This window comes from Psittacula echo, assembly GCF_963264785.1.
Source record: "Psittacula echo genome assembly, chromosome: 7".
NCBI lineage: Eukaryota > Metazoa > Chordata > Aves > Psittaciformes > Psittacidae > Psittacula > Psittacula echo.
This window is the reverse complement of record NC_137740.1, coordinates 25,099,129-25,118,121: the sequence shown is the minus strand read 5'-3', so window position 1 is coordinate 25,118,121 and position 18,993 is coordinate 25,099,129. Positions and strand designations below refer to the sequence as shown.

Genomic DNA, 18,993 nt, shown 5'->3' with positions numbered 1-18,993 from the left:
GAAGTTAAAATGTACTAACTGAAGGTGTGAACTGAACTGCACCGTCCAGTTCCTGCACTGCTGTTTATTTCATATGAGGGTGCGCTTGACTAAGTAACTTTAGGCCAGTCTTCTAGAAGAGAATGTCCGTGAAGGTGTAACGCATGTAATGCAGTGCACTCTGACTTCACACCTTCAGCTAATACCTCCTAATTTCCCCAGTGCCTCTGTTTGGAAAAATAACCTGGATGTACAGTAGTTTTTTGAATCATCTACACCATTTTTTACTCTAATACACAACTGGCTACATGCCTGGAACTTCTGCTTTTCTGTTTCTCTTTCCTCCAGCATCTTTTTTCTTCTAATATTCCAGACAAGTAAAGTCCACATGTTTTCTGGTGTTCAAGAAAGCAACCAGAGAGCAGCCTTAGGAGTTCAGTCTTGCACTTTCAAAAACCATTAAATTTGGACCATTTGATTTCAAAAACATGGATACAGTTTGTCATTAGATTGTTATTCAAATACTAATTATTGCATAGTAGCTTGGGACTTCCCAGTTTTTAGATGCCACGAGATGGAATAGGATCTTACATCACTCTGTTCACCATCACAGATTTATGTTTCTATAGCATGTAGAGCTTGAAACAGTTAAATTGCTCACCCTGCTCCTAAAATTGACTGGTTTTAATACAAACATAGGTACAGATCTCTGTTGCAGTAAATACTGACTCCAAGTCACTATTTTCTCAAACGTTTCTACTCTTTATAGTGATTTATGAATTACATGGTTTTAAACATTAGATTTCTGGAAATAAAGTTGGGGAAAAAAAGAAAAAAAGCAACCGTGATTTTAATACTGTTACATCATTATATCTACTTCTCAACTGTCCTCTCCAGCCATTCCTCAGATAAGCTTAGCTGGATCTAGACTGGATTTCTTGAGACCCTTTTTGAATAAGATTTGTTGTCTTTGAGTCCAAATGATTTATAAGCCAGCCTCTTATGTCTATCAGTGAAAAACGATAGGTCTTTTGGTCCTAGAGAGCATATTTATTAAACAGGAAGAAAGAAATTCCCTTGCCACTATGCTCCTGCCACAATGGAATTCATCTTTTCTCTACACATTTTTTCTCCTTGTTCACTTATGCATTGACAAACAACACTTAAGGAAACTATACTTAGTTATCCGGATTTCTTTCTTGTGGGGTTTTTTTTTCCATGCTGACTAATTACAGTACTTCCTTAGAACCATGTCTTATATCACATTATATCACAAGTGCAGTAAAGGTACAGTTTGGTGTCTTTCTCAGGCAGGGCAACAATTAGGTAACAGTAGGGCTGCGTTGCGTTGCTCGGGGACTGTCCCCTTCCTGCAGCCCATACATATGCTAGCTTATTGGGTGTTTCGTAGAGAGAGAGATGCACTTCTCTCTGCAGAGTCACTTCAGACCCGTCAGTGGCAATAATATCCAGCATTTAATATACACACGTTTTTGTGCTCTTTTCCTCTTACAATACTAAACACAAATAGTGACAATATTTTCTGTAACAGACAGTTTAATCACAGTAATGTGCTCAGGATCCAGGAAGAGAAGGTGTTAGGCACCAGAAGTCCTTGGGGACTTTTATTATTGGAAATGGGATCCTTGCCAAAATCTCCAAACTATCTGTAGAGAAAAGAGAGTGTCCCTGGGGACCAAGCGGTGGCAGGAGCGGGACCGGAGGCTGGGAGCGAGCTGCTGCCCATGGAGGAGGTCGGGGCGGTCGTGGAGGGGAAGGAGGCAGCTGCCGAGCAGTGGGAGGAGGCGGCGTAGGAGCCTTGATTGTTTTGCTTCTTTTTTAATGTTTTTCCACGTATCATGCGGGTCAGGGGGGTAGAGGTCGGGTTCTCTGTCAGGGTCGATTGGTCCAGGATCAAAAGGGTTGTCTTTGCCTGGCTCATTTGCTGTCGCAGCCTGCCAGCAGGTATCTTCCCGCCGATCAATATGCGCGGGAGGGTGCGTGAGCACCGGCAAAGCTTGTGTCTCACGACAGCCAATGCCAGCATCAGGCGGGAATAGATCTGGCTCAGTTTCTGGGTCTACTGGCCCCAGGTCGAGAGGGTCCGGAGTGTTGTTAGTTGGGACAGCGGGGGCTGATGGTGCCGATGCCTCCTGTGCTGCCCTGTCAAGTGCCTCATAGACTGAGCACCATATGGCCAGCAATTTGGGGGCCGCCGCATCATCCCTTGTGGCTGCATCCCAGGGGCAGACCCCAATCTTGTCCCATACTGCCTTCTGATAAATATTAGTTGATGTCACCTCAGGGGCATGGGTTGAGACCCATATTAACAAGTCTTTCAGTCTGTCTTCATTCACAGTAACCCCCTTCTTCTCTAGGAATTTTACTAGCACTCTGAACACCGATTTCTGCTCTGGGGGTACTGAGTTTCCCATGTTCCCGTTCCCAGCCGCTTACCTCAGTCAGAGGTATCAGTTAATTGCTGCAGCCTTTTGGAGTTTGGCTGGACGTCCTCACCGGTCGCTGAGTCACGGCTCTCTGTCAAGTCCCTATTCGGGTGCCATTTCTGAGGATGGAAGGCACGGACCCAGAGGTAGAGTACAAGCTGGATGGCTTATTACAAGGATTACACGATATTTATACGCTTCCGAGCAATTAGCCAAGCACGTCTGTGTCTGCCTTGCGGTTACATTTATGACTTCGGGCAAAAGGTCTATCCGATTTTTCTCTTCAACATCCTCTATCCAGTTCCGACATCCTTATTCCTTGCCAGTTCCAACATCTTCCAAGTACCAGTCAGGGACGGCTCACTCCTAATTTCCTGCTGTAGTTTCTCCTTCCCATGGCCTCTGACAGTTTCGGGGCATTCCAACCCCCACACTTGCACTTTCTGGTGACTTGTATCAATGATACAATGCAGCGCTTCCCTCCCTCCCTGCACCAAAATGTAGAAAAGTTCCAACAACTCAGTTGAATTCCCAAATCCAAAAATTAGTCAGCTTTTATAAAGCAGTATCATTACAGTACTAGGGAAAGTCTTTTCCTGTTCAGTGGTTGTCATTTTTTGTAACCTTAAAATTCTTACGATGAAAAAAAGAAAATAATAGAGAGGGGGGAAGCGTTGGAATGATGTCTTATTGCTGTTTCTGTAGAAATGGTCTCTGTCACCCGGGGGGAGTATCTACATTCAAGCAAGTAACGTGATACACGTAAAGAAAGACCCAAATGTGGAAACTGGCAAATAGTTCATCTCTGCTTTTAAGATGGACCAGAGGAAGCATACCTGTATGCGCTGTGGCAAAGAGAGGCCTGAGTCTGCAGGGACAGTCTGTGTTCATTGTGCTGTCCCATCCATTAGTGTCTGTGTCAGAGCTCCCTGGGAATGGGTAATTCCTCCCATCTGCTCTGCAGTAATTCGATGGGCCAGTTCCTCTACAGTTGCCATGATCTTTAACCACCGGAACTTCCACGCAAACACTACTGCTGCACCAGGGATGGAGGGGATCTGCAGATCACGCCTTTCCCCATCAGCAGCAGTTTGCATCGTCTTAAGCTGTATGAAGTTTCCCATACTTTCCCCAGCTCTGTAAATTGTTGTGAGATGAGCCTTGGACCTTAGACACACTTAGTTTTGGATCTTACAGATGAGCCTAAGGTATCTGTGTTAGCCTTCCCATCAGGTATGCTTGGTCTCTCTTGAGAGATCCCTTAACCCGAATAAACCCAGAGAGCCGCGAGTGCTTCCTGAGAGGAGCGAACCGGCTCTGCGGTGAAGATAGCAGGCACCAAGCGGCTGGGGGTCGGGAGCACGGTCACCCCTCGGGGGGGTGGGGGGGGGTGGGCGTCTGAGTCCGCGCACCCGCCCAGATCCGTCCTAGCCCAACCCACACCCCTGCCCGGGCAGGCTGGCCTCGCCTCTCCGCTGCCTGGGAGGCTGCGCGGGCCTGCGGCGGGGCAGCGTCTGGGCCGCGGGGGGCCGCAGCCCAGCCCGATGGTGGTGTCGCCCACCGCCGCCTCCCGCCGCGTCTGCCCCTCGCCAGAGGAAGGGGTGGGTGCCCGCCGCGCCGGCGGCAGGCCGGGCGTGTGGTAGTAGCTGGGGCCTTGGCCTGAAACAGGAGAAGGCGCTCAGCAGCACGGCACATTCAGTGTGTGTGCGTTTAAGCTCATTTTACTCACCGCTGAAACCGTCTGTGTGTGCTTTAAAATGCACCTTTGAGAAACAGTCCAGAGCTGTAACTCTTGCAGAAATGCAGACCATTACTTTCTCATCCGGCTGAGAAAGCCATACAAAACTAAAATCCTCAAAACTTGAATGAACACAGGTTTGGCTAACTTTCTGCTAACTCCTGAGATCCCTGCATTAGTCAAAATACCATGACTATTTGTTTGGGAGACCTGAGACCCGTTCCCAACAGGAGAAAATAACCCACGGCACAGCCTGAAATGGCTGTTAGATGGTCAGCTTCTCAGGCCATACGCTAAGATCCTTATTTCTGGACTAAGAATCATCTGATCCATGGACACAACTGGTCAAATCTTTTTTATGCCTCAAGACAAGAGGAGGAGTCAACACAAGGAGATGCTCCAGATGCTCCAGGCAGACAACTTCAGTGTTTTGGTGGTTTTTCAATAGCGAGAGCGGCCAGTGCTAAAAGTTAACATCCTAACAAAGTATGTAGAATTCTGCTCGCTGGAGCAGGCTCCGCAGTCCATGAGCAGCCTTCCCAAATGTCACTGTGCCGGCTTTACTTACCCCTAGCTGGGGGAGCTTCATGACTGGTTTTCTGACTTACTGAAGTGAAGCAGTGGAGAAAAATGGCTTGTGGGTCCTCCGAGTGCCGTGCATTTGGTCTTAGCTGTGCTGTTTGTAAAGGAGGCAAAGTTAAGGTGAGCAAGAAGGGCTGTCCTTCAGACAAACAGAGGGAAAGTGCAGAAGTATAGCTGGTTGGTTTTGGCAGTTGCTTCTGCAGAAGAGATGGGCTGAGAAAACTGCCTTTGCCACCGTTTCCAGACCAGCACAGCAGACACCGGATGTCTGTAGCTTTCCTTTTAGGGATGTTTCTGGTGTGAAGTTCTTGACAGCACTGAAAAAGATGGCATTGTCTTGGCAGACTAAGCAAGGCATTTTGAAACTCAGCTATGAGAGCATGAGGGGCATGACATCAGAGAGACAAATGGCAGAGGCAGCAAGAGCTGAAACTGGAGCCTTGGGAGGCAGAGGTGAGATGAGGTCCTGACTTTCATGGTCAGGACACAGAAATACTGGCTCCAGAGGAGAACTGAAGTTTAAGCCCGGCTAGCAAAGCAGGCTCTCTCCAGTCTACTTGCCCCACTTGTTCCCTCTGACAGCTCTCCCAGAAATGCAGCATCCAGTGAGTGTGGTAACTGCATTGCATTAGCTCCATCTGTGTAAGAAATACTTTAGGGATTGAAATCCATCATTTTCCCTTCCATCCTGGAGCACTTTAGCTTTTTCCGGGACTGACCCATGACATCAAAGGCTTTGCTTCAACACCCTGGCCCAGTGGTCTGCTCAGATTGTTGTCCTGGGCTGAGTTTTGTCACCCAGGGTAAAAGGATGACATCCAAGTTCAGAAATGGGAAAACGCCTTGGGTCAAACCCTGGGTTTTCCACAGTGGATCTACTGCTCAAAGCGACTGTTTTGTGATGCTCCAAAGAGACCATCCCACCTCTGCTGGGAGGATGTGGCCTGTGGTGGGAGTACTGACTCAGACCAAAATCTCAGTGTGGCTGGACTCTGTAGGGCCCCTTGCACTCCTAGGCAAGATAGCATTTAGCCAGCCAGATATCCTGAGCTTCCTTTCAGGCTGAGGCTCTGAAGAACTGGAGCCAGCCAGCAGGAAGGTCTGCTCACAGGGCCCTGGGGGAAATAGAAGTTGCCTAAATGTGGCTGTGGGTTTAGGGCGTAGCTGTGAATGCTGGTCACTGCCTGACAAAGGCTGATCATTATACAACTATCTATACCTTTTCTGTCCCTGGTAGCAATCGTTTACTTGATGACAAAAACAGAGCCCAAGAACAAGTCCGCCTCCCCATTTTAAGGTAGTTTTACCATTCTAAAGCAGCTTTTATCCCAGAAGGAACAGAAATACTGGCTTGAATCTGTACAGATCAACTGTGTTTAAGTCAGCAGGTGATAAGAACAGAGCTCAGTGGGCCAGATAAGATTAGTTGATTAGATCAGTGCCAAATCTGTGAATGTCAGCAGGTAGTATTTTTTATTATGCCATCTACCTAAATTGCAGCTGACAGCTGAGTGTGTCTTGGCAAGTAGTGTAGCCTGCAATTTACTGCAGAACTTAAAGTGGTAGAAACGCTGGGGGCATTAATGCAGACAATTCTGCTCTGCTAAAAATACCAAGGATTAGGGGAACTAATACCTTGTATGTTGATGCATTCATGTGGTGTCTGCTTTTCATTTTATTTCCTAGAGGGAGGGGGGTGGTTGTGCTTATTTCATTAAAGCTAAAATTAAAAAAAAAGAAAAAGAAAAGCTTTGGAAAAAAAGGAAGTGTCTTTCAGATTGTGGTTAAATAGTAAAAGGTGTCACCAGAGCTCAATGAAAAACAACAAACTACTTTCCCTTGGCTTCTCTGGATGTAGGTTTTGAGTGGGCTGCCTGATGTGACATCAGGCCCAGTGCTGCTGCAGTTACAGCTGATCGTGAGCAAACCCTCTGTCAGTGCAGGGGGAACAGGGTTTTGCTGATCACAGGTTGCTGGGACGTTGCCAGTGAACAAGCTCAGCGGTGGGTGGGACTCTCTCTTGCAAAGGCATCTGCTCCAAGGAGAGACTTTGTGTGTTCTCTCTGTTTTCTCACCTTCAGATTCAGCTCCTTGAACAAGCAGCTGCAAAAGCTTTTGAGTGGGAGGATGTCATGTTATGACCTCTTTTTGAAAGGATCTCTTCTCCTTACTGGTGTCTCTCTCTGGGATTTTCCTGTAATGTTCAGGGCACCGTACAAACTAGTATCGGAAAGGAAAGGATTGATGTTTGGTGGCAGCTTGGCACTTCCAAGATGGTCATCATATATATTCCTCAAAGTCTTTTGCCAGCACAGGTGAAAACATCCTCTCTTATTTTGTAGCCAAGGCAAACAGAAGCAGGAAAATGCTTGACTGCAAAACTCAGCCTGAATCCCTTGTTAGGCTAGGAACAGACCCTGCAGCTATCCTGATGCCTTGGGCCTTGCAGCTCCATGCCTTGTGGTCCCAGGGGAGCTGAGTGCCTGGGCCCACATTTGACCTACTGTGTGCTGTTGGAGCTGGGGATCAGCCTTGGCTCCTCCACTCTGGAAGAGTCATTCCATACTTTCTGCGATCTGGCGGAGACTCCTTGCAAAGTGCAGACGAAAGCTTCCGTCACTCCTGGGCATGCTGGGTTTGTTTGAACTTTTCCCTCTCTAAGGCTGCCTGCTCTGCTAGACCTGCACCCCTCTGTGCCCACATGCATGGCAGGGCCTCCTCTCCTGCAGGAGGACTGCTTCCCTTTCATCTGCACCACTTCATCCCTCGCAGATGTGTAACAAATACAGCCTTCCTTTGCTCAGGGAGGAGTCCTGCCTGCCCACTCCTGAGTAGAAATGCCTCCACCCTTCACTCTGAACTTTGAAACCTGTGTGTTTACCCTACTTTTGAGCCCCATTTATAGAATCATAGGCTGATTTGTGTTGTAAGGGACCTTAAAGATCCATCTAGTTGCAACCCCCTTGGCACGGGCAGGGACACCTTCCACTACATCACGTTGCTCAAAGCCCTGTCCACCCTGGCCTTAAACACTTCCAGGGATGTGGCAGCCCCAGCTTCTCTGGGCAACCTATGGCAGTATCTCACCACCCTCATAAGTGAAGAACTTGTTCCTGATGTCTAAATCTCTTTTCTTTCATGTTAACGCTATTCCCCCTTGTCTTGTCACATTCCGCCCCCCCATCCCTTCTTTGGAGGCCATTGCTGAGCCCTGGGTCTCCCTGAGCTCTCCCTGAGCAGGGAGGGAGGCCCCATGTCCTAGGATTGCTGCTGCATCTGGTTCATCATAGCTGCAGGTGGAAGCCCATTGCACCACTCGAGGCTGGCTTACTCAGAGGCTGAAAACCTGTTGCTGCTTTTGGCTCTGGTTTTATGAAGGGATTGTCAGGTGAGGTGCCAGGTCTGAGCAGTGCAGGTGGGGTTTTGGGGATGGGGGTTCCTGTGGTACTCCCCAGGTACCCGCAGGAGTCCTGCTGTATGTGTCTGTGTATCAGACGCTGCTTCTGCTAAAGGGCATTTATGCCTCTGCTGTATGATTGTTTCTGTAGTGTGAAGGCAAAGGCTGAAAAAGACCCTTTATCTGTTCTAAGAGGAGGGTTTCCAGTCTCTCCTAGAAGAAAACTGATTGCAGGGTAAAAATACCTGCTGTTAGGGAGCAAGTAAAAATTGATCTCATAGGAGAGGTCACTTGCTGCTGGCCGAATAAGACGGAAAATAGCACTGTGGTGTTTTTCGATTGATTGCTTCCGAAGCAGACCTTCTTGGGACTGAGGTCCTGGCATAAGCTGGATTGTGGTGACATAGCAACAAAGCAGTGGAATCTGCTGGTAAAGGTCTGAGTCTAATTTCATTTTTTGTGTGATCCCCAGGAATACAGATGTTCATCTGCAACCGTGAACACTATGGTTTCCTTCCCATGCCCCTGAAATCACAGCAGACACTGCAGGAAGAAACGGAGAACTTTGTGCACATGCTAATCGAGGCTATGAGTAAGTTGCTGTGCCCTGCCATGATGGACACCCCACACGCCAGCCCTCACTCCCAGTACCCCCAGTTAATGTTTGTGGAGCTCTCTTGCCAGCAGCCCAGCTTTCTTCCCCTTGGGAGCCTGCATCCTGATCTGATTGTCCTCATGCGGTTTTGATATGCGGTTTCCCATTTTCTCCCCAGGGATGTAATCAGTTCACAGTCAGGTCAGCCCCATTCGCAAAATCCCTCAACTTCCCCAGATCAAAAGCAAAGATGCATCTTTAATGTGGAGCAGATGCTGCAGAACCCGTTGTTTTGTCATGATGTCTGTCTCTGGCATGTGGCTGCTGGCTTCTGCTTTGCACCATGGATGCTTTCTGCTGTACCCGCTCCTGGCCTGACTTTGCACGCGTCCCAGCTCCTTGGGGCTTTCGGCCCAGTGATGAAAACACGTGGCGATACCTTGTATCGATGCAACATGTACGTGAAGGTGATGCTTGGGATCTCTCCTCTCTTTCAGTCGATCGTCCTCCCATTGAACCTTCTCAGTATGTCTCTGTTCCTCCAAAGCACCCCGACAAGATGGGATTTGATGAAGTAAGGAACTTAACTTTACTGTTACCGTCTTCCCATTTCATCACCTAGAGGACCTGGGTTCTCCCTGCTGCTGAGCTTCTAGCTATTTCCCTAAAAGTATATTGTCTTTTCACATTGTTAGTTCTTTCCTGATCGCTCCTCTTTTGGCCTTAAATCTTTTGCAAGGAGAAAACAGCCATTTTTTATTTGGGGAGAAATGCTGAGCTCAGGGGAGCAGAACGGAAAGGGCTCAGGACATGCTCTTTCCCTGTGGTGTTTGCTCTAGAGACACAAGGCCAGTCAGGTCTGTGGGCACTTAGTACCTGCTATGAGAACCACGTTTAGAAGTGTAGACTTGTGTGCAAGGGCAGTGCCCAGCAAACCTTTGGGCTTCCTGTCTTGAAGGTATGGATGTTTGAATCCAGCCAGGAGGAGATGGAGAAGTTGGCCTGAAGTGCAAGTTATTTCCCCAGTTCTTGTGTGTTTCCTCTACATCCGATCCTGCAAAGCAGCTTGGCAGTCCTTCCATTCTGTGCCAATACCTGGTCTTTTGGGAAACCTCTCCTGCTTTCCAGTGACAGAAGGGAGTGATTTCTCTCACCCGAGAGAAACTCTGGAGTTCTGGAGCAGCTGTGGGATGCCGGCTGCCAGCTGGTTTCTAGCCCAAGCTGGGTATGGTCAGGAGTGATGAAAAGCATGCACGCTGTCTCTTTACTGGGGCAGCTCCTCCCCCTGCCCTTCTTGATTCCACATTTTTCTGCTATGGCCTTAAGTAGCAGTGAACTACAAAGACGGTTGCTGACACTGGTAGTGCCCCAAGAAGCCGCAGAAATTCCTCTCCCGACTCTGACTCATGTTGTGAAGAGGGCAGGCATTGAGAACAGACTGGATAGGGCTCTGCTGTGCTTTAATTAACCAGTGTCCATGTTATTCACAGAGCCAGCAGCCCCTGTGTGTGCTTCTCCCAGAGTGGCAGTGGCACTGTGACCAAGGGAGTTGTGATGATGAGAGGAGCCTTTGTTTTCCTGGTGTATCCTGCTCTATCTGTTTATAGGAATAGTAAAGTCTGAAACTGATTTGGCTCTGTGTCTCTGTGTTGAGGACAGAGCTGGTGTAGTTTTCTTCCATGCTGTCCTTTGTGGCTGCACTTTATTTATGCAATTTATTATTTTTGCATTTGTACTGAGCTGGAATTTGATCTGCTCCTTACCGGGCTGCACTTGCTTGCCAGGGACTGAAAAATATCCCTGACCCTCTGCAATTTACCTGCAAAAGAGGGCTTAAGTCCTCTGCCCTCCACCAGAGAGTCTGTCTCCTCAAGGCCCAGGTGGAGCCCTGCCCAGATGTCTCTATCCCTAGTGCTGGCTCTCTGCTAGGCTTTCTCCTCTGACAGGCGTAGCAGTGGATTTTCAGTGCCTGAAGTAATGACAAAAATCCTCTTCTTACTGTGCCTTTGTACTTGAATGGTGGCCCCACTGATAATACTAAATAGAGGCAGTGGCAGCGCTGTGGAGAAGTACGTGAGTCAGTGTTCCTCTAGGACTGAGGCTGGAGATGACCATGATACTCTGTGTTTAATGTAAATCAAAGCATCCTATATCTCTGTAAGTTACAGACTTTGCTGTGACTGGTCTCCCCTCACCTTTATTGACCCTGAAAGAGCAAGTTTCCCCTGTGAGCATCCATAAAAAATGGTTTTAAGATTGAGAACTAGCCTCTAAGCTTTCAACTCAGAACCAACTCCATTTTTTTGGCAAATTCTAGGTAACCTGGATGAAAACACCCCCAATATTTTCAAAAGATGTGCTTTTCCAATGGGGCTGCTGGAGAAGAGTGGATCAGGACTCCCTTTTCTTCCTCAGTCCCAAACTGGGAGGCTGATGGCTTTCTCTTCTATCCAGATTTTCATGATCAATCTGAAGCGTCGGAAAGACAGGCGGGATCGGATGCTACGGACTCTCTATGAGCAGGAGATTGCAGTCAAGATAGTGGAGGCTGTGGATGGAAAGTGAGTTTAGGCTGGGGCTGGTGTTTGCCAGGAGCGGGTTGTGCAAAACTGCGTAACACCATCTCCTTGGATGCCCTGGCCTCCTTTCTGGTGGGAAAGGCTGGGCTGAGGGGAGAGGTGAATATCGCTTTTATCTACCTAACAGTCTGTTTGGGGCAGTTTTGCTCTCTTTCTTCTTTTGCAATTAGTCAGTTTCCATGAGAGAACCAGGGCAGGGTGGTTCAGAGTAAGGCGAAAATGGGGTTAAAATCATGCTGATTTCTGTGAACTGTAAGGCTTGCACACAGTTCAAAGGAGTCAGCAGTAAAAGCGAGAGCAATTATCTCCTGGGAAGGCTGTCCACCCTAGTGCTGCAGAGCTGTTGTGTTACAGCATTAACCCTGACAGAGCCCTTTCCAAGTTTACTCTGAGGTGAGTTAAGAACTTTTTATGATGAGAAACCAAAGCAGAAACTTTTGGTCTGGGAGTTGTGAAAGGCCTAGGGAGCTAGGAACCAACATGCCATCTAGCGGTCTTGAAGACTTCGGCACCCCTCAAGACCTCTTAGGAAAACAATCTGAGTCAAGCACCTGCCACATTGACGCTTCCACAAGAAGCTGTTAGCAGAGTTAAGGCTACGATTTGTCGGCTTGATTTAGAAATGTAAATCAGTAAGTTAATTTTTCTCGGGGTTTTTGAGTGAAACAATTGCAGGCATTTCTCAAGATAGAGGTTTTCTTTGAACATCAGCAGTGTTTCCCGTGTTGTGTTGGTGTCTGACTTGAATTCACTTTTCTTTTAACTGGTGATAGATGTTTTCTCTTTTCTCAGAGCACTTAACGCGAGTCAGCTCAAAGCTCTCAGCATCGATATGCTCCCGGGATACCGGGACCCATACTCTTCCAGACCACTAACCAGAGGAGAGATTGGCTGCTTCCTTAGTCACTATTACATCTGGAAGGAGGTAAGGAGTTTGCAGGTGCCTTGGTGTTCCTGCAGGAAGGTGCTGAAGGTAGGTGCAGGAGGAGGGAACACAGCCAGTCCTAGGGCAGAGCATCAAGTACGATCCTGGTTTCTGGAATTGTAGGATGGAACCATTTTCCTTGGTTTGTAGGGGATCAGGCATGGGCATTTTCTTGAATACAGTATTCAGCTTTCTCATCTCCGCTTTCCGTTTGCCAACAGAGATAAACGATTTTTATCAGAATACTTTCATGACTGTTTGCAAACCATCCAGTAGCCTGCTTGGAGCGAGTTTGTTTAGGAGGAAGGCAAGAAGGTTTTGAAGAACAAATGTTGTTTCAAAAACTGTCGTCGCTCACGGAGGGAACACATGCACAATCAATATGATTGATAAAAGTGATCCGTTTATTGTGCTCAAATAATGGGTATATATAGTGTCAAACTGCCACGTACACACAGCTTCCCGTAGTGATTGGTTGGCATATACAGCATTGAGTACATTCCAGGTGCATTTCAGTGATTTTCCCCTGCTCATATACACCTCCTCCTCTCAAGGTCTCTGCTCCTAGTTCACAGACAATTTTTAGCTACAAGGTAGGCCAGCTGGTCTTCTATCTCTATTGGTTAACTTCCAGGGTTTTTCCACTGTCGGCAACTGTACACAACTGGTGTTTTTTCTCACTTTCACAGAACCTGTGCTTAATTAAGCTCAGACATGGGAACATGACCTTTGCTTGCTAACCATGTCTCCACAATTCCCCCTTTTTCTTTTTGAGCAAGCCAGACGGATGCTACACTTTTCTTAAGCATTGACGTCACACATCGCAGCATACAACTTGCTATTAATACGAATAAGACTACTGCACATAATATAGTTGCACCTTGCATAAGCAAATCTTTAAGCCATCCAGAAATTCCCCATCCTTTAAAGAGTTTTGTCAACCAGTCCAAACCATCATCCTTCATTAGTCGTTTGACCCCTTCTCTTAATTGTTTTATGCTTTTATAGATTGACTCCGAATGGTCTGACAAATTCATACAGCACATCCCTTCAAACTGCACAACCATGTCCTTGTGCCAACAACAAAAAATCGATTTCTGCTCTATTCTGTAAGGTGGCATGACGAATACTATCGACATCAGTTAAAAGTCCGCTTATAACAAGTGAAGTAGCATTTGTCTGTCTTGCAAGCCAACAACCTAGTTTATTTAATGTTGCTAAAGCTTGAGCTCTAGCTACTTTGGGAGCTAAAAATGAGGCAGCTATTATTTCACCCAGGTTCCAAAAATTTACTTTGTAATCACAGCTCAAATGAAAAGCATGCTTTGACCTTCAAGAACACAATCCTCTTTTTTATATTATCATAGTGCTATTAGGGATAAACATGCCTAAGATACCTACTGTACATGGGCAATTATATGGGACTTTACATAGGACGGCACCCCCTTCCAGGCCCGATCCTGTGGCAACTAAGGCACTGACTCCGTTTCTGGCTACAAACAAAATCCCTTATTGAGTGAGCTTACAGGCTTTTATAGTATTCTGCCTAGCAGTTAGTAGTGGTTAGTTCCTTTGGTACTTTTCCATCACGAAACAATCTTATTGATCACGCACTTTCTCAGCTAATCACATTACTGTCCACGCACTTTTGCTTGACCAATTATTTCTAAACATAGTTCTTTGCCATCACTACTCATTATATTGAAACTTTCACTTCCCCTTGACTACACATTCTTTATCATGTCTTAAGCATCCTCCTGTGTTCAAATTTACAGTCCTCAGAAATTATCTTGCTGTTCTCTCTTCGGTTCCACCCGATGTTCTTTCTCCGGTTCTTCCCAACTTGTCCCTTTCACTTCTTTCAAGGTTTGTGGTTGATAAGAGTCCAGATGTTCAGGCTCTCGCCCAGGTCTACTGGTGCAGCTTCTTGTGCAGCATGTTGAAGACGGCTTTTTTTTTTTTTTTTTTTTTTTTTTTCCACCCTCTACACTGCCATTGTATTACAATCTTTCTAGTTTTTGTCTTAGCATTTTCTAGTAGCTGCTGCAAATTTGCATGCTCTAACATCTCTTTTACAAGTAACAAATCCACACAGTACAAGGTATAGTTTCTTGTTAGTAACTGGCTAGTAAATACAGGTGGTTTTATACACAAAATCACAGCCTCTAATAATAGCTACCTTACAAGCACACATATTCAAGTTGTTACTTTTCAGTTGCCCCCAAGTGATGTCCTGCAATCATTTATTTTTCTCTTCCTCTATCTCATTCTGCTTGGGGTATTTACTGTCAGCTCCTATAGCTGAGGTATCAGGTTTCTCCACTTGTCTGTCCAACTTATGGTAAGGGTTAACAAACTTTGCAGGTAGCCACCATGGATCTGTAGGTAGGAGGATACAAACATACCCCCTATCAGCTCCTGAGAAGGAGCTGGGTTAGAGTGATTCAAAGACATTCTGATGGGAAAGGAATGTGAAGCTACAGCTGCCTGCCTGTTTAGCAGCAGCCATAAATACCTGCCAGCAACTACATTTTTGCATTAACCCTTTCTTGTCCAAAATGTTAATCTGCTACCCATTAAAACTTTTATACAAACCCAAAAACAAAAAATACACAGAACACTGTCTGTCCTCAACACACACACACACACACACACATATATGTATGGGATCCCACAAGCACACTCCATACAACTACAATATTCAAAACACAAAGCCCAGACAATCATTACTTCCACTACACAGTCCCTCATACGGAACGTGGCGTAAGGACCCTGTGAAGACAATCAAAAATCAGCTCCAAGCAGCATCATCACAGTGTGAGGTTGCAGGCTCAACTTCAGCGGGCGTCCCCGCAGAGGCTCTGCCTCCCCCACATTGCATGAGCCTTGGGCTTTTACACTGACCAAAATGCACACTCATTCCGATGCAGGTGGCCAGCCTACATGGGAAGAAGTGGTCAGCAATATCCTTAAAAAGTCTCCAAGGGCTAATAGAAACACAAATATACATGGATATATATTTCCTAACTTTTAGTACATGTGGATAACAAAGAGACTATCAAATGAGCTGTATACTCATATAACATGTTCAAAAGGCTATAAAGGTACTTTTTCTTTTCTTTTTTTTTTTTCTTTTTTTTTTTTTTTCTGTAGGGGCCAATTTGTCGTCAGCAGGGAGGATTCCCCCAGGGTAGTCTTTGAGGGTTGCTGTCGCTCGTTGTGGGGAACCCCCCTGTCCCTCGCCCTGTCGCACAAAGGGGAGTGTTACCAGGACTCCACTTCGCGTTTTCCTGCAGCTGCCGTTGTTGCTGTTGCCGCGGTTTCTGGCAGTCTCGCTGCAGCTCCAGCGCTGCCCGCTCGGCCGCGTGGCCCGAGAGCTCCGGCCGCGCCTCCTGGGGCACCTTCCTCCACAGCTCCCGCGCAAAGCTCTGCACTCGCGGCTCCTCCACTCGCAGCGCTCCAGCAGCTCCTCTCCTGGAGACAACGTTCTCGATAGCACCCCATGTCTCCTTCCATAATCAAAGAGGGCAGTAAGCCCTTTTCCTAGATCCCACTTCTCTAAGAAGCACTTAAATAAATCAAAGGCCGCTTGTCTTTCCATTATTCACTACTCTCTCTTTTTTAAGTTTTGGTACCAATGCAGCTCACCAGCAAGCAGGCCAACTCAGCGGGTGGCGGAGGCTCCCTCTTCGTCCTCCAGGCTCAGAGGCTCCTATTCTCTTTCAGGATTGACCTCTGTCTCTTCTCCGGGCTTTACCTTAGGACTACTTAGTAGTCCGATTCTTTTTTTTTTTTTTTTATCATAGGCTCCTCTTCTCTTTCAGGATTGGCCTCTTTTTTCTTCTTTCACTGCCCGTTCTCTGCCCGGCATCTTCGACCAGCAAAACCGAGCATTTTTTCTTCTTTCAGCCCTCCGGATGCTGCTTCTCCAGTGCTTTCCCGCTCTGTGCGCAATTCTCCCAGCCACTACGGGTACCCGGGTTCCTCTGTTGGTCCCTGTTCGGGCGCCAATATGTCGTTGCGCACGGAGGGAACACATGCACAATCAATATGATTGATAAAAGTGATCCGTTTATTGTGCTCAAATAATGGGTATATATAGTGTCAAACTGCCACGTACACACAGCTTCCCGTAGTGATTGGTTGGCATATACAGCATTGGGTACATTCCAGGTGCATTTCAGTGATTTTCCCCTGCTCATATACACCTCCTCCTCTCAAGGTCTCTGCTCCTAGTTCTCAGGCAATTTTTAGCTACAAGGTAGGCCAGCTGGTCTTCTATCTCTATTGGTTAACTTCCAGGGTTTTTCCACTGTCGGCAACTGTACACAACTGGTGTTTTTTCTCACTTTCACAGAATCTGTGCTTAATTAAGCTCAGACATGGGAACATGACCTTTGCTTGCTAACCATGTCTCCACAAAAAACCTCCTCTTTTTATCTCTTGTTCTGCATGTGGACTGAAGTCAGTTCCAGTGACTCTGCTGACTGGCTTTTTTGAGTTGGCATGTCATGAGGATGCTTAATAGTAGGCACCTCTGTTACCTGAGCTAAGAGATCTTGCTTGGGTGATAAAAGCTTCCATGTGTCCCTGGTCACCTGAAGAGCGATGCTTGAGAGGATCTGGGCTGTGCTGGTCGTAGATGCTGCAGTTACACAGCCCGACGTCAGCGGGAGGGATTATTTCATGTACGGTGTGACAGAGGCAGGGAGAAGGACTTTGTACTGAAAGAATACTGGGCAATGGCAGTGGTTACTCAGATGCAGACAGCCCTTTGCCATGGGAGGTGTTAGTTGCAGCACTTCTCAGCAGGGCAGGGCACTGCTCCAAAGAGCCTAGAGCCAGCAGGAGTGACTTCAGTGCTGAGAAGTCGGGCAATGCAGCAATCAGTTGATAATGTGGGAAGCCACGTACAGGATGTCTTTGCACGTGTGCTCTTCAGGTTGTCAGGGCCAGACTCTGGATATGCTAGATTGTTCTTCTTCACAGACTTCACAAACACTTTCTCCTAAGAAGGAGTGTTTTCTGAACAGCAGCTTTGGCATCAAAGGCTGCTGCATGTTCGTCTGAGGAGGTGGTTGCTGTGCTCATACGAGATGGCAGCTCTTGGCTTCTAGGTGGTGCGTGCGACCTCAGATGGGGATGTGCCACTGTGATTGCTTCTGAACCTTTTGTTTTCAGGTGGTGAACAGAGAACTGGAGAAGACGCTTGTTATCGAGGACGATGTGCGCTTTGAACACCAGTTTAAGAGGAAGCTCATGAAGCTGATGGGTGACATTCAACAAGCCCAGCTAGACTGGGAGCTTATGTAAGTAACTGTCCCTCAGTCAGCTGGGAACTGCTGGGCACACAGGGGAGGTCAGCAGCTCCTGCGGTGTCATGGTGGAGATGCAGGTTAATGCTGGAGTGCAGGGGAAGGTGGCAGAGACTTCTCAGAGGCTCTTGCCGTCAGGACAGATCTGCCTTCTGGGGCAGGCTGGAATGGGTGGTGTTGGTTCAGTCCTGAGGTTTGGACCATGTCATCTTTGCTCCCTTGTGAAGTCTTTCACAGTTTTGCCACCCAGTGGGTTAAGGCATGGATGTCTGGGAGTGGTGCAGGATAGAAATCTATGGGCCTGGTCAGGGCTTAGTTCTTGGATTGCCCCTTTGCCCGTCCTTGGTTGACATGAATAGTCCTGTGGTCCTAGTTGCTTCAGATTCACTTTGGTTTCAGTTTCCTTGGTTTTTTTTCACCCTTTAAGCTACATTGGCCGGAAAAGGATGCAGGTGCAAGAGCCTGAGAAAGCAGTTCCCAACGTCATGAATTTGGTGGAAGCTGATTACTCGTATTGGACCCTGGGGTATGCAATCTCTTTCCAAGGGGCTCAGAAACTCATTGGAGCTGAGCCTTTCAGCAAGATGCTGCCTGTAGATGAATTTCTGCCAGTTATGTACAACAAGCACCCCGTGTAAGTAGCAAGTCTTTGTTGCTTATGTTGACATGAGCTGGATCTTGCTGATGTCCTTAAGCCAGATCGTGTTGGTGTATCTCACATCTGTAGCCTGGTTGGTGGGAGACAGGGCTACTCGGGCTTTTTGGCTCTCTAGAGCAGAGCTCCTGAAACAGGTCAAAGGAGGTGACAGACCTGCTGCAGAGGGGTTATTGTCCACAGGCCCTGAACTGAGTAGGGACCGGTCCTGAGACACTTGGCTATCTCTGGTAATGAAGGTGTTGATTGTATAGGTTGTGTGTGGTTGTAAGACGGGAGGTTCTGGCTGTAGAGAGTCAGAACTCTCTACTAGAACGCCACCCAGCAACTTCCTCCACTGCCTGGGATCTGTTTGCTTGGTAAGTTGGCTTGTATCTCTCAGTTATAAGCAGTGGCACTGGTGAACGTTCACTCTGTTACTGGGGTGATTTTTCTCTCCTCTTTAGAGCGAAGTACATGGAGTACTATGAGTCCAGAGACTTGAAAGCCTTTTCAGCAGAACCCCTTCTTGTGTATCCTACGCACTACACAGGGCAGCCAGGCTACCTCAGTGACACAGAGACCTCTACAATCTGGGACAATGAGACTGTGTCAACGGACTGGGACAGAACACACTCCTGGAAAGCCCATCAACAGGGCAAGATCCACAGCGATGCCCAGGGCAAGGATGCTCTGCCTTCCCACTCACCTCTCAACGCACCATCCTCCAGGGATGAGCTATGACTGCCCGCTTCCCCTGGAACTCTGTTGACAGCTGAACCTGCCTCACACTTTGGCTTTT

The 18,993-nt window shown here is 47.3% G+C and overlaps 1 protein-coding gene across 1 annotated transcript; it reads left to right on the top strand.

Annotated features, from left to right (window-relative positions):
• Positions 1-8,574: 8,574 nt before the first annotated feature.
• On the top strand, positions 8,575-18,935 carry LOC308223751 (procollagen galactosyltransferase 2-like; the record flags this gene model as incomplete). The annotated part of the gene is made up of 7 exons (XM_080623187.1): positions 8,575-8,735; positions 9,236-9,312; positions 11,193-11,299; positions 12,110-12,242; positions 17,424-17,551; positions 17,985-18,191; positions 18,659-18,935. The coding sequence occupies exons 1-7, from the start codon at positions 8,624-8,626 to the stop codon at positions 18,933-18,935; spliced, it is 1,041 nt and encodes a 346-aa protein (XP_080479313.1). The 5' UTR covers positions 8,575-8,623.
• Between the last annotated feature and the right edge of the window lie 58 nt (positions 18,936-18,993).